The sequence below is a fragment of the Myripristis murdjan genome, chromosome 22 (assembly GCF_902150065.1).
Source record: "Myripristis murdjan chromosome 22, fMyrMur1.1, whole genome shotgun sequence".
Lineage (NCBI taxonomy): Eukaryota > Metazoa > Chordata > Actinopteri > Holocentriformes > Holocentridae > Myripristis > Myripristis murdjan.
Window position 1 is genome coordinate 19,284,225 of NC_044001.1, and position 12,229 is coordinate 19,296,453.

The following is a 12,229-nucleotide window of genomic DNA, read 5'->3' on the forward strand; positions in this document are numbered from 1 at the left end:
CTCCGCTGGCTCCTCACTCCTATCGATATTAGCATATAGCTAATCCACGGCCATATATGGGGAGCCTGGGAAGACTACCGCAGCCTGTGTCACTCAAGCCCGCTCACCGCCCAGCGCCCGGAGGAGGAGTGTGTGAGCATCGGTGGGCTGGAGCAACTGGGGACGATGTGGAGACCGGGGGAAGCCAAGTCGTGTAGTCTAGATGCAGCAGCGGGGTCTTTATTTCCGACGTCACCGGCAGACCTGATTAATATACTCATGTACGCGCGAACATTCAAATATGATTCCACCTCCATCTGTTAGACGCAGTCAAATAATTGCTATTTAAGGGATAAGAGATTTCAGTTGTGTTGTTTTCCCTCCGCTGTGGATTGTTTTTTGTAAAAGAAAATCAAAGGCATCAACTCCACATTATGTGGGGAATGCACGGCAGCTGCTGCTCCAGTGCTCGTCCAAATCAGCACCATGGTCAGCGCCCCAGAGAGCCACGCTTAGTATGTGAGATTATAGACGCAGACCCCGCATCAGGCATGCCACGATGGGCCTATCTGAGGCTCTTGCAATTCGTTTTGCGTTTTGACAAATTGGACACAGATAACTGATTTCACTGGCCTTTGCAGTCATAATAATAAAAGGGGCTGGTAAAGTGTGCCCTCCAGTTGTTGATCACCATAAGGAAAACAGCTGATATCTTCCTTTAAATGATCAAGGTTGTCACATATCCTACATCAGTATGATACCTCTTACTACAATGTAAACTATGAATTTATGTCAGAAAATGTGACCCACCAAAAAAAAAAAAAAAAAAAAAAAAAAAAAGGTGGGTAAACGGAATACGTGGGTTTTCGCATATTAAAAAGCTCAAGATCAAAGCCTATAGCCTGCCAAAGGGATATTTTACTAAACGTAGTCTAGTTATTATATAAAATAACGATTAAAACCTTTTTTGGCGTAATTCACTAAATTACTTATAGTCAGTAGGCCTACATAAAGCAGTATTCATCTCATAGCAGACCTGTATGTGCACAGGCCATACAGAGTACAGTCTAATTTTTCTCCTTTAACTTAAATGGGTATGCATGATCAGTCTAATCTAATCATTGATCAGCCAAAGTGGGTGGCAATATACCCCCTCCCTGTAATATGGGCTATCTATCACTTCAACAAACGTGTTAAAATACACTTGCTAATGGATTGCAGTTGGATCAGAGATACGTGTGATCCGATGCCGCCCTCTAGTGACGATCCAGTGACTTGATCAATGGTGACGAGCCTAAAGCCTTCTTCTCCCAAAGAAATGTATCCTTAACCAAAAGCCAGTTTTTCATTTCTTCCTTGTTTCTCTATCCTTCTCGCCATTATTTACTTCATCTCTTCTCTCCTTGACTATCTCTTTCTGCGCCTTTCCTTCCTTCCTTCCTTCCTTGTTTGTCATTTCATCCCACTTCTTCAGTCAATTTATTTACTAATCCTCTGTGTTTTGGAACAAGCCTCTACCGCTCCTTTCATTCATTGCCATGTGTATCTGATATAACAGTCAATTAAAGCAAACTAATATTTTTTAAAATAAAAATAAATAATAATAAATAGCAATTATTTCAAAATAATGGAGTTTGGCTTATCAAGCTGATTCCACCACTGCTGACTGCCCAAAAATTATGCAATACGGACTTTGTGCAAAGCTTACACTTCGTTCTGAGCCGCTATTATTTGGATTTACTATTATTTTCATGAACTAAACAGTGGTTCTCACTCAGTAAACACTGCTTGATTGGATGACTGCAGTGAAAAACAGAAGGGCACTGGGTCCTGGGGACCAAGAATAATATCTAAGGCAATCTGAGTCTGGAAGCCACACCAGCCAATGAGCCTTCTTCTAGTTAACTAGTAAATCGGTCAGGCCGGCAAGACAAGGAATACATGGCGGGTATTTTATCATCATTTTGCTAGACGGATTTAGACGGATTATTTTTTAATAATAGATACAGAAAAAAATATGATTATTATGATGTTATGTAATGTAACTCGGTTCAAATTAATCAGTAGCTGTACAACTTCTTTATCTAACGGAGATACATTTTGGCCACTAGGTGACTCTATTTCACAAGAAATGGCGTCATCTCAAGCCCATGAAGTGCAGGTACTTTCAGAGGGTTTGGTCTTAATTTCTACATATATACCAAATCAAAAAAGTTACGTCCTGCCAAGACTGATAATGGATACAATATTTAAAGTAATCTACCCCCCATGCACCACTCATCTAGGTCTGTAGCCAAACTTGTCGTTTCGCTTTGGATGCACAGCAAAGCCCATCATGTGGCCTACCTGGAAGCTGCAGCTGCACTGACTCAGAATGCGGGGGGGGGTGGTCTAATGCCAAAGAGCCAATCACAGAGCACGAAATAAACGCTGAATTTGTTCATTGGACCAAACTCCTGTCAGTCACGGCGGATAAGCCCTGTGCTTCTGTGGAGGCAGCGGTGCACACAGGCTGGCTGCAGTGAGGAGATGGGAAGAAAATATTTGCCATGCAACTAAATCGGGTAAGTCACTGTTTGTCCTTTACTAACAGCTGTGTGTTTACTTTCCGCATGTGCAGGCGGTCGCGGCGTGCTTTTTAAACTTTCATGTGCACATGTAACATCAAACAAGAGCTCATCTTAAGCAAACACTCAGTTGTTTCTTGGATCTGATTTTAATCCATTTTGGTAAATTTCTGTGTTCTTTTCCAAATCTGGTGGACAGCAGTAGCTTGAGAGCCTGTTCTGCAATTTCGCTACTAATAGAGCCAGGCAAATGCATTCCTGGTTGCTACAAGGTGACAGCACCCCTCGGGGCTGTGTTGTGATGTAAACAGTTCAGGGATGATGTGAAATGTTGGCTAAACATCTAAAAGGCAAAGTAAAATGTTCCTGTTCTGGCTGTATACATCCACATTAGCAGCCTAGCATATGGCTGTGTATGTGGATGTCGTCACCTTGTGTGACTGTCAGGATTTATGCGGCAGCTTGTCAAATGTTGAAATGCAGATTAGGAATGCTTTTGAAAATAGGCTTGTAGAGGTACTCCTTTTCTACACCTAAAATAAAATCACTGTCCAAAAGTTGCACCTATGCAGTAATTGCAATTTACTGCATACATTTTTTCAAATCTAAACGTTAAACAGTCTTGTGCCTGGCTGAGGGCCACTGAGAGCAGTTGGTATTTATAAATCTTTTGCTGCCAACCATATTCCAAAATAAGCTCTATATTGGCATCACATTTATCTGTAGGCCTATCACTCTGCATAAATTGTGAGAAGATGTCATTCCTATCTCTGAGGTAGTCCAACAAACATTTTACTGAAATTAACAATTGAATGTACAAACTAATTTTGCATTTGGAGTCCAAAATGTCACAGTGTATAATGAAATAAGTAGTGATTGAGATTTGTATATTGGACAGGTCTTGTGTTTACAGACTTAGATGTACAGCTGTGTGTTTACTTGTCTCAAGGCAGTCTTTTCTATGACAGCAGATGGGCAGGCGAGGTGATGAACAGCCACAGACCTTCAGACTCTTCCTCTGCAGTCCAAACCCAGTCACACTGTCAAGGGACGGACCACTTAATTAGAGTACTTGAGTGATTAACATGGCGCCCATCATGGAGGGCACACACACTGTCCTGCTTCTTTATGCACCCATCTATGAGCTTAGCAACATCAGCTTGTATTTGCCCAAGGGGCGGGCTCCAAGCTTTAAGTATGAGAGCCGCGCCCCTCTTTGGGAGAGGCCCGATAATGACCATGACCAGGGAAAGGAGGATCTCACAGGATCTGAACAAAGAAGCCAGTCTTCCGGCTCCTCAGGCGAACTCCTCATCTCCCGGCAGGCAACAAAGGAGGCTGTTGCTGAGCTCTGTTGGCTGGCGGTAGAGCACCACCAGTTGCTGGCTGATCTCCTATCGCTGTGCGGGGACTGCGCCAAAAGAGTCAGGATGGGTAACCAGGATGGCAAGCTCCAGGATTACATGGAGGGTCAAGAAGTTGACCATGTAGGTCAAGTTCCAAACAGTAGTAACAATCAGCCCTCCTGCGGCATGTCTCCAGAGCATAAGAAAGCCATGTCTAAGAGCAAAAAGTTGAAGAAGCTCGGAGGCAAGACGCTAGACAGTGCTGAAGATTTTCTACACAGCAAGATGAAGAAAAAAGTAAGGAGCAGATCTTCATCCATTGAGCCCTCTTTTCAAAATAATGTGTCCAGCTCTGTTGCCTCAGTAGCGGAAGAGCTTCCAAAGACGCCAGCCTCTGTCCGTGCTTCTGACACTCCAGGAACTGGTTCCTATGTCAGTGCAGTCAGCAATCCCATCTTACCAATGGAGGAACCCTTCCACTTCGCCCGTGAGGGTTGGGACTCAATGGAGGACAACCGGACCTTTGACCCTGATCTGGATTTCTGTAATGACCTCTCGGAGTACGACAGTGAGTTTTGCTTGGGCTATGAGTCTTCTTCTTGCAGCTTAATGGAGGGTCTGACCCGACGGGAAAGTGGGAGCAACCTTCGACCAATTAAGAGGCTAGATTCTCCTGGTGAGACATTACCCCAGGATGCATTGGAAGTCAAGTCTGCTCACAGATTGTATGAGGAGATCAACCAGAGGGACACTGGGTTCAGAGTGGTGGCTAAAGTACAGGATGTGGATTTGAGAGTGCAGCATGTCAACCATGCAAGCTCAGACAAGGCTGGGTCGGCTATGCCACAACCAGGAACAAGCAGCTGCCAGCAGGAGTATGGGGACTGGAGAGGAACAAGCAGAGACTACACCCAGGGAGTCATTAGGGAAAAGGCAGGCAGCAAATTCCCAGAGGGCCTACGGTTGCCTCTCCCCCTTACAAATGAAACCCCTCTGCAAGCAAAATCCCACTCAAAGAGTCCCTCCTCACCCTCTCTTGCCGGGGTCTTCAGCACATCTTTCCCTGCCTCCAACAGCCTCCAGAGCATGTCCCCAGTGCTGTCTCCTCTGTCCTCCAAGCACACCAGCCCACAGCTCAACCACCGTATTGTGTTGCTATCGGACAAGGACGTGGACCACAACAGGGACAGATCCAGTAACAGAGATGAACCAAAAGTCATCACTGAGGTCATTGACAAGAATGGCAACAAGCGGACCATCACACGTCTGGATCTGAACCTCAGCAGACAGCCAGGTAGCTCCAAATGGAATTCCTCCTGCCACTCCACAGCAACAGGTGAGTTAGTGTTATTAAAAATCACGATGCTCCTCCCTCTGTGAGCGCATTGATTCATTCTGCAACCCGCTGCCTTGACATTAATGTTGACATCACTGCTTTTATCCTCTTAGCAGCGTGATATGTTTGTCAGACTGTACCCTTCATCTGACATCATTGTTGCTGGATTGCAAGGGCTGTTATGTAAAGTTGTGAGATAGAGCAATAGAGAGATGACTTGAGAGAGATGTAAATGTGTGTGTGTTCATTCAGCTCCTGAGCACTGCAGATCTCCAGCCAGACACATTGCCTGAGGTTGTTGTTGAAATGCTCTAGCTGTTACTGCAGCGTGGTAACTGTCAAACAGCAACATTTCTGCGCAGGGAGTTTTACTTTGCTACTCAAGGTAGTTGCTGTATTTCCCACTAAATAATTTAGTTTGACAAACGAAAATGTTAACAAGATTGCACAGGCATTCTTTGTCAAAACACCTCTGTTTTCTCCTGTTTAGGTTTTGACTGGTGTGTGCTTGTCCTTGACATGTGACCACAAATTAAAAACTACCCAGCAGAGTTGTGCAAGGGGCAGTCAGGGCCTGAGAATAGTTTCTCAGCTGATGATCCATTGTAACCCTCTCAGTGCCAGAGAGAAGGCAGAGATTGGTTGGAGTGTCTCAGATCAAAGGCTGAAACTTGACACAAAGTTCAACCCCACCAGGGTTCTCATGAGCACAATGTGAACTGAAGCATTGCCAATTTGTGCTCTTAGGGATCTGCCACCCCTCCCTTAAACCCACATCCTACCCAGTTCACAGGAAACTGACAAAGGATCAGGGACTCAACGGGCACAAGGGTTACAGCAAAAGGGATTAGGATTAGGACTTCCTTATGTGCAGAACTTCCGATTTGCCAGGCTTCTTTTCTTAATCTGGCCCTAATAGGCTGTATCTCATGCTTACAATGACAGAATAAATGGATTAAATCATACAAGAAAACATATCATCTTCTGAGAGCCATGGAAATGTCCCAAGCTTCAGGCCAAGGTCTTCAGTGTGATTTTTGTTTTTCTGCACCAACATTCATTGGTTCCTGTGTATCTATTGTTCATTCTGTTCTTCTTTTCAATTTGTGGTCAGTACATCTAGTCATGTCACATCTTGAACTCTTGTCCTTTGATCAGTGGATGAGGACTCTCTCTAATGTGACTTGAAGTTTACATTCCATCAATAGTCACTACACGAGGACCCAAACCACAGAGTTGGTGTTGCTGTTCTGTCTGTCTGGCATGTCAAGGAAAGTTTATTGTTATTGCATTACCTACCTCTGTAACTTGTTTAATGGTCACATTATACTAATATGACACAAATTACTGTATAAGCAGAGGGATAGTCTTCCACTGACTGTGTAATTTACTAATAAACTGTGAATAATGGTTGGAAATGGACTTTTTTATGTCAGTGGGTCATACAGTAACAACAGCAAACATTTTACTTCTGTTTTAAGGATGCTGGCCCATAGCAAAGACATTGTACTGTATTATGTCATACACCAATAGTAGCTCGGCCAACATAGCGAACAACGCTCAGCTCAGTATGGCCCCAAGGCTGAAGGCAGAAATAGAGCAGATATGTGGAGTTAGGCTAACTGGCAAACATAGGGGAATAGATAGTCTGGCATTATTCACTCAGAGATAATCTGAATATGAATCAGTTCCTATTGAAATAATGACACTGTTCCTGTCTGCCCACACATACCTACAGTAGGCATGTTAACAGATAATTGTCCACTCACACACACTGTCCACATTGTTTGGCATTAGACTCCACCTTTATCTGTTTTTAGAAAATCCTGTCTTTTAAACACCAAAATTGTCATTGCTTTCTATTTGATTATGAGCTCTGCTTTTTAATAAGCACCCAAAGTAGTATCTCTCTCAGGAGAGACTGAGCAAATTGTCCATGCCCAACTCAGATTCTGTGTGCTTTTATAACTCATGTTTAATCAATAAGCACTCTATAAATAACTGAGGAAGGGCAGGATAGACTTGCGTTCTTGCCTATATCATGCAGTTTCCATGCTACATCCTGTACAGCCCTCACACTGAAAACTTGAAGTTTTGAACTGAGATAAAATCACATTGTTGATTTTTTTGTTTTACATCTTGGTAGCTTGCCACTGTGTGTGTGCTTGATATTGATATACAATTTGCAGTAGGGTTGAACAAGTAATTGAAATATCAAAATTGCAATGTAGCCAATTGTAATATCCAAATCGCAGGAGCTGCAATTTTTTTGATAAAGGTAAAATTTGTGGCAAAACATTGTTATGAATAAAGTATTATGGTGCTACAGAGATGCCCTGGCCTACAAATCATATTTTCCAGATGTAAAAAAAAATCATGCATGTACTCACATTATTATTATTTGTGAAAATTAAAATTCTGATACAAACATTATCAGTTCTACCAATATCATGAATCATGTGCAAAATTAAGCTTTTTTCATATGGCTGATGAGTTTTATTTATGAGTTTGTTTACGAGGTGGGTACCGTGGATCACCATATTTCACCATATACTTCACTAGCTCAAAGGCTGATAGGTAGATATACTCTGAAATACTGGGAAAATAGGAGGGTACACTCTTTACCTGTGTATATTGTAGACTACACACCACTGACCACAACCTCTATGGCCAAAACGGCTAAGCGGGTCAGTGTGAAGCCTCGCCCTTCATGGCTTGCCAATATCTTGCTAATTAGGATCCTATCCCTTTAATCTGTGCTGTCCGAGTTAGGCTCAGTGCTTATAAAGGCCCTTGATTATGCTGATGGAAATGCTAATTTTAGAAGAACACATCCTGTTGCTTAGTTCATGTGCTGATGCTTTTGCAGGGCATTTACAGAGGTGCTTGCGGTCAGAATTTGTGTCTGTTAATGTCTGTATTCATGTTGCTTGTAGATACTTTGTAACTGTCAGCTATGCTTTTATTCTCTTCTCTGGAACCCGTTTGATCGTTGTCTTGTATTTAAAATACTATTTTAAAATTACTTAATAAAATGACACTCACTTTTCACCCACATACCCACACAGAGGCACACACACACCCAAGTCTGTGCTTATTTCATTGTCTGCGATATGGCAAGTGCTACCTTAATCATATTACCCAATAAGCCTCAGCAATGTCATATGAAACTGATCAGCACTGTGCAAGAGTGAGTCGACATTTGTTTGCACCGAGCCCGGCTCTCCCTGCTGTCAGTCAAGGGAAAGTGCACTGCCATGCAACATTACTCTGCCCACTGAGGACAAGGGCCAGCTCTATTCAGATAATTAGGTGGATTCTGCCAAAACAGGCTAATAAAGCTCTCTCTGTCAGTCCAGGCTGCATATGACAGCCAGAGAAACTGAGCACAAAGCTCCTTCTCTTATAACCTGTAATTTGTTTTCTATAATGACGGACTTTGCTGTACGAACACCTTGGCAAATATTGGATACGCTGCATCACCATGCTTATGGAAATAGACTGCATATGCTATTGGCATAAAGTTCTCAGCATGATCAACTTTATAGTTAATCAAAGTCCCATGATTTTGAGCAAATGCACACATAAGTGTGGACTCAAATGAAGTCAAATCTCCCATCGCTGAATGAGAGGCCTGCCAGGCCCAATGAAAGCCCCCTTCCCTCTCACTCAGCTTTGTAAGTCAGCCTCCCCTCAGCCTCCAGGACTGCATTTGAAATGAGTAATGATGACTCTGTGAGCATCATGTCATGCCTCATTACAGCTCCTGCCCTCAGGGTACCGCAGTACTCTCTCAGGTTCTCCCCTTGTGGCAGCCCTGCTTACATGGACCTTAGTTGTGACAGTGCAACCAGTCAGCCAGCCAGCCAGCCAGCCTGACAGCCAGCCTGACAGGCAGACACAGCCAGCAAGGCTTCATGGAAAACCTTTTGTGACAGGCGCGCAAAAAGCCGGGAGATTTATAAATCCTGCATTTTTCATGATTTATACAAAAGTCTATGATCCTCCTTTCTGGTTGTAAATGATGGAAAGGGGTGGATGTTGCCAGATGCATTCATTGTGTCACAGAACCCAGTTCTTTCATCTGAATGATGAGGTTATGGATTTTTAGAGGGAGAAATAGGACATTGGGCTCACAGGGCACAGCTGTGAGTGTGTATGTGCATGTATGTGTGTTTGTGTGTGTGTGTGTCTTTTTAATATGAATGAGGAAACACAGTAGGAGGAGGTAGGGTGGTGTTTGGTAATTGGTGCTATCTCTCTGTATTTATACTTGCACTTCTGCCTTGCCTGGCCTTGCTTTGATGTTTGGACTCCCATAGAAGTGACATCAAAGCAATAATCAGTTTCACAAAGTGGTGCTTGTAAGACTCACAATATGGGTTTGATCTGTTGACCAGGAGCGCTGCCTTTCAGGATTTGAAAAACAACTCCAATTTTAGTGTCTTTCGTGGTGCTCCTTCGTGTTTAATTCAACATCAACAAAGGAGTCTCACTGGATGAGTGATGACAAACTGACTGAGTGACAGGTAGATTAATCCATCACAGCTGATAACAGCTCTCCTGTCATGATCAGATATTAGATGGCCTCTGAGCGCTGCCGCCACCAAACACGGATTTGTTTTTGCTAAACTGATGATGCCAAATGTAGCACGGCCCACCCGGCTTGGTACAAAACAGCTTGGTCTATGTTTCAGCCATGCTCTCTGACAGCTGCTCACCTCTCATACTCTGATTGTCACTGTCATATTCCTGCACTGTCAGTGAGCATCTGCAGGTTTGCTGGTGGTGTGCTGACACACATGCCGAAGCTGGCCTGAGGAAACACACCTGCCTGGAAAGGTCTGAGATATTAATGTAGAGCGACTTTGCAGAAGAGTAGCGCAGTATGTGTATACGTAGGGTTGGGTTGATTTTATAGGTTGCGGTCAGACCATACATTATGTCTCCATGGAGAAATACAAACATAATTACATCTTCACTCTGTGCTCAATACAGACACTTTGATTAAGTCTTGAGGATGAGATTAAACACAAGTCTTACATTGATTTGCCATCTGTATTTAAAGTACATTAGGACTCCCAGCCACTTCTCATTTCATTAGGATATGTTAAAAAAGCAGAAAGAGCTGCTTATGAGACGTCGCCATGATATGGCACCATCTTCCTAGCAAGCTTACAAGTTCTAATATGCAGTGCGCAGGTTTCCCTAGGGCTCATAACTGCTCATCGGGTGTGTTTGTGTATGTGAATGAGTGCCTGCTGGAGAGAAAGGGAGATAAGTCAGCTGCCAGGTGATCTCAATGCATACAAATGCTGTTGATTCATTACGTAATGCATCTAACAGCATCTGCTCTGTTTGCAGTTACTACAATGCAGTTATTCTTTTTCAGGATGTATATTTGGTAAGGGATAATGAAATAATCAAGAAGGTATATACCCTTCCTGCAGAAAGTCTTATTCCTACTGTTCAAAAGTGAGCTCACCTGCTATACATTTGTCCATAGGGATGAGAGATCAGCTCTTCTGGCCCTGTCCAGGTGGTGGCAGTATGGGCCGCCTCTCATACATATTTGATTGGCTGACTAGCTGGCTGTGAAACCAGGTGGAGCATGGGCATGAACGCCGCAAGCCTTCATGTTTGTTGAACCTTAAATATGTAGATGTTTGAGGAGGGATAAAGACCTGCAATAATCAAATCTTAATGGATGTTCTTTCTTTGTTCCATTTAGTATATTTAATAATGATATAATAGTATGTCATCACAGTCTACCTGTGAGCTTTTTAATTAATCTGGAAGCAAGGAGAGAGTGCTGCTGTTTCTGATCAGTAGATTCGTTGGCTTGCAGGGCTTGGGTTGAGCTTAACTCTGCAGTTGGCTCCGTTCCAACCTACAGTCAGCATTTCCCACTGCAGGACCATGCAGCAGAGCATTATCATAATGAAAAGTTATTAATCTAATCCTACTTTTCTTTGCGGTCGAACTCGCAGCTAACTGGAGGGACTCCAGGCACTGCTGCTTTCTCGTAATGACATATTGTGTTGAATACTCAAACTGAATTCCAATGCTCTCATTTTTCAAAGAAGTATTCTTCTGCTCTGACAAGGGCCCCCTACCCCCCAGCTAGTTTTATGTGTGGGGTCTCATAAATGAATTGAAACAATTTGGCTAAGAGTCAGACTCTGGGGAGCTAGTCAAGGGGACTTAAAGTGACTGCTGTGAAATAATACAGTGATACTGTATGCCCTACACAAGAATACAAAAAAAAAATATTGAACAGGAAATGAAGCGTGTTTCTCAGTTTCCATCTCATAGGTTACAGCATTATATTCATCTGGTGTTGTCTTACAGCTGGAGGAAATTGAGGTCACCAAGCCTCAAGATCAGTAACATCCCCCCTCCCACTCACATGCTCCGTCCTCCCTCTCCGCCTCCCTCCCCTTCCTCTTCCTTGGCCTCACTTTCCCTGCCCCACATCTCTAGTTTGTTCCTCTCCTTTCTTTTTCTTGCATGGCTGATTCTCATAAGGCAATGAATACGCTCATCAAGGCATGATATTGAGGAAATATGTGTCTGTTACACATGAGCCGTGAAGAAGTGGCTTACAGTAGGTTGCAACAAGAGAACCACACAAGAGTTCTGCTCCCACATTCGTTATGGCACCCGTGGCATTAGCCTGATTCCTTAACTAATATCATTGATTTGTTTATGGGCATAAACGCATCGCCAATCTATGCAAAATGCTGTGCCTGCAATGTGTCACTGAGCACTAAATATGAAAGGCCAGTCACTATGGAGTTTATGAAGCATGATGCACGGTGGGAGGCGTATGAAATATTAATTAGTACTTTTTTCCTGTGTTAGCCTTCTTTTGTAGCTGTCTTCAGAGTGTGGTTGGTGTCATAATGGGTAAAGTCTGTGTGTGGCTGTAGATGGTGTGGTCTGGTCAGAAGAGGGCAGTGTCTCTCAATCTAAATTAATGTTAAGTATGTCCACTTCTC

At 43.3% G+C, this 12,229-nt stretch overlaps 1 protein-coding gene across 1 annotated transcript in view; it reads left to right on the plus strand.

The window, feature by feature from the left end:
* Positions 1-2,485: 2,485 nt before the first annotated feature.
* Positions 2,486-12,229, plus strand: part of LOC115380700 (formin) — a 55,537-nt gene continuing 45,793 nt past the window's right edge. The window contains exons 1-2 of the mRNA XM_030081868.1: positions 2,486-2,543; positions 3,515-5,228. Of these exons, the coding sequence (XP_029937728.1) occupies positions 3,632-5,228 (1,597 nt within the window). The 5' untranslated portion in view covers positions 2,486-2,543; positions 3,515-3,631. The remainder of the gene's footprint in view (positions 2,544-3,514; positions 5,229-12,229) is intronic.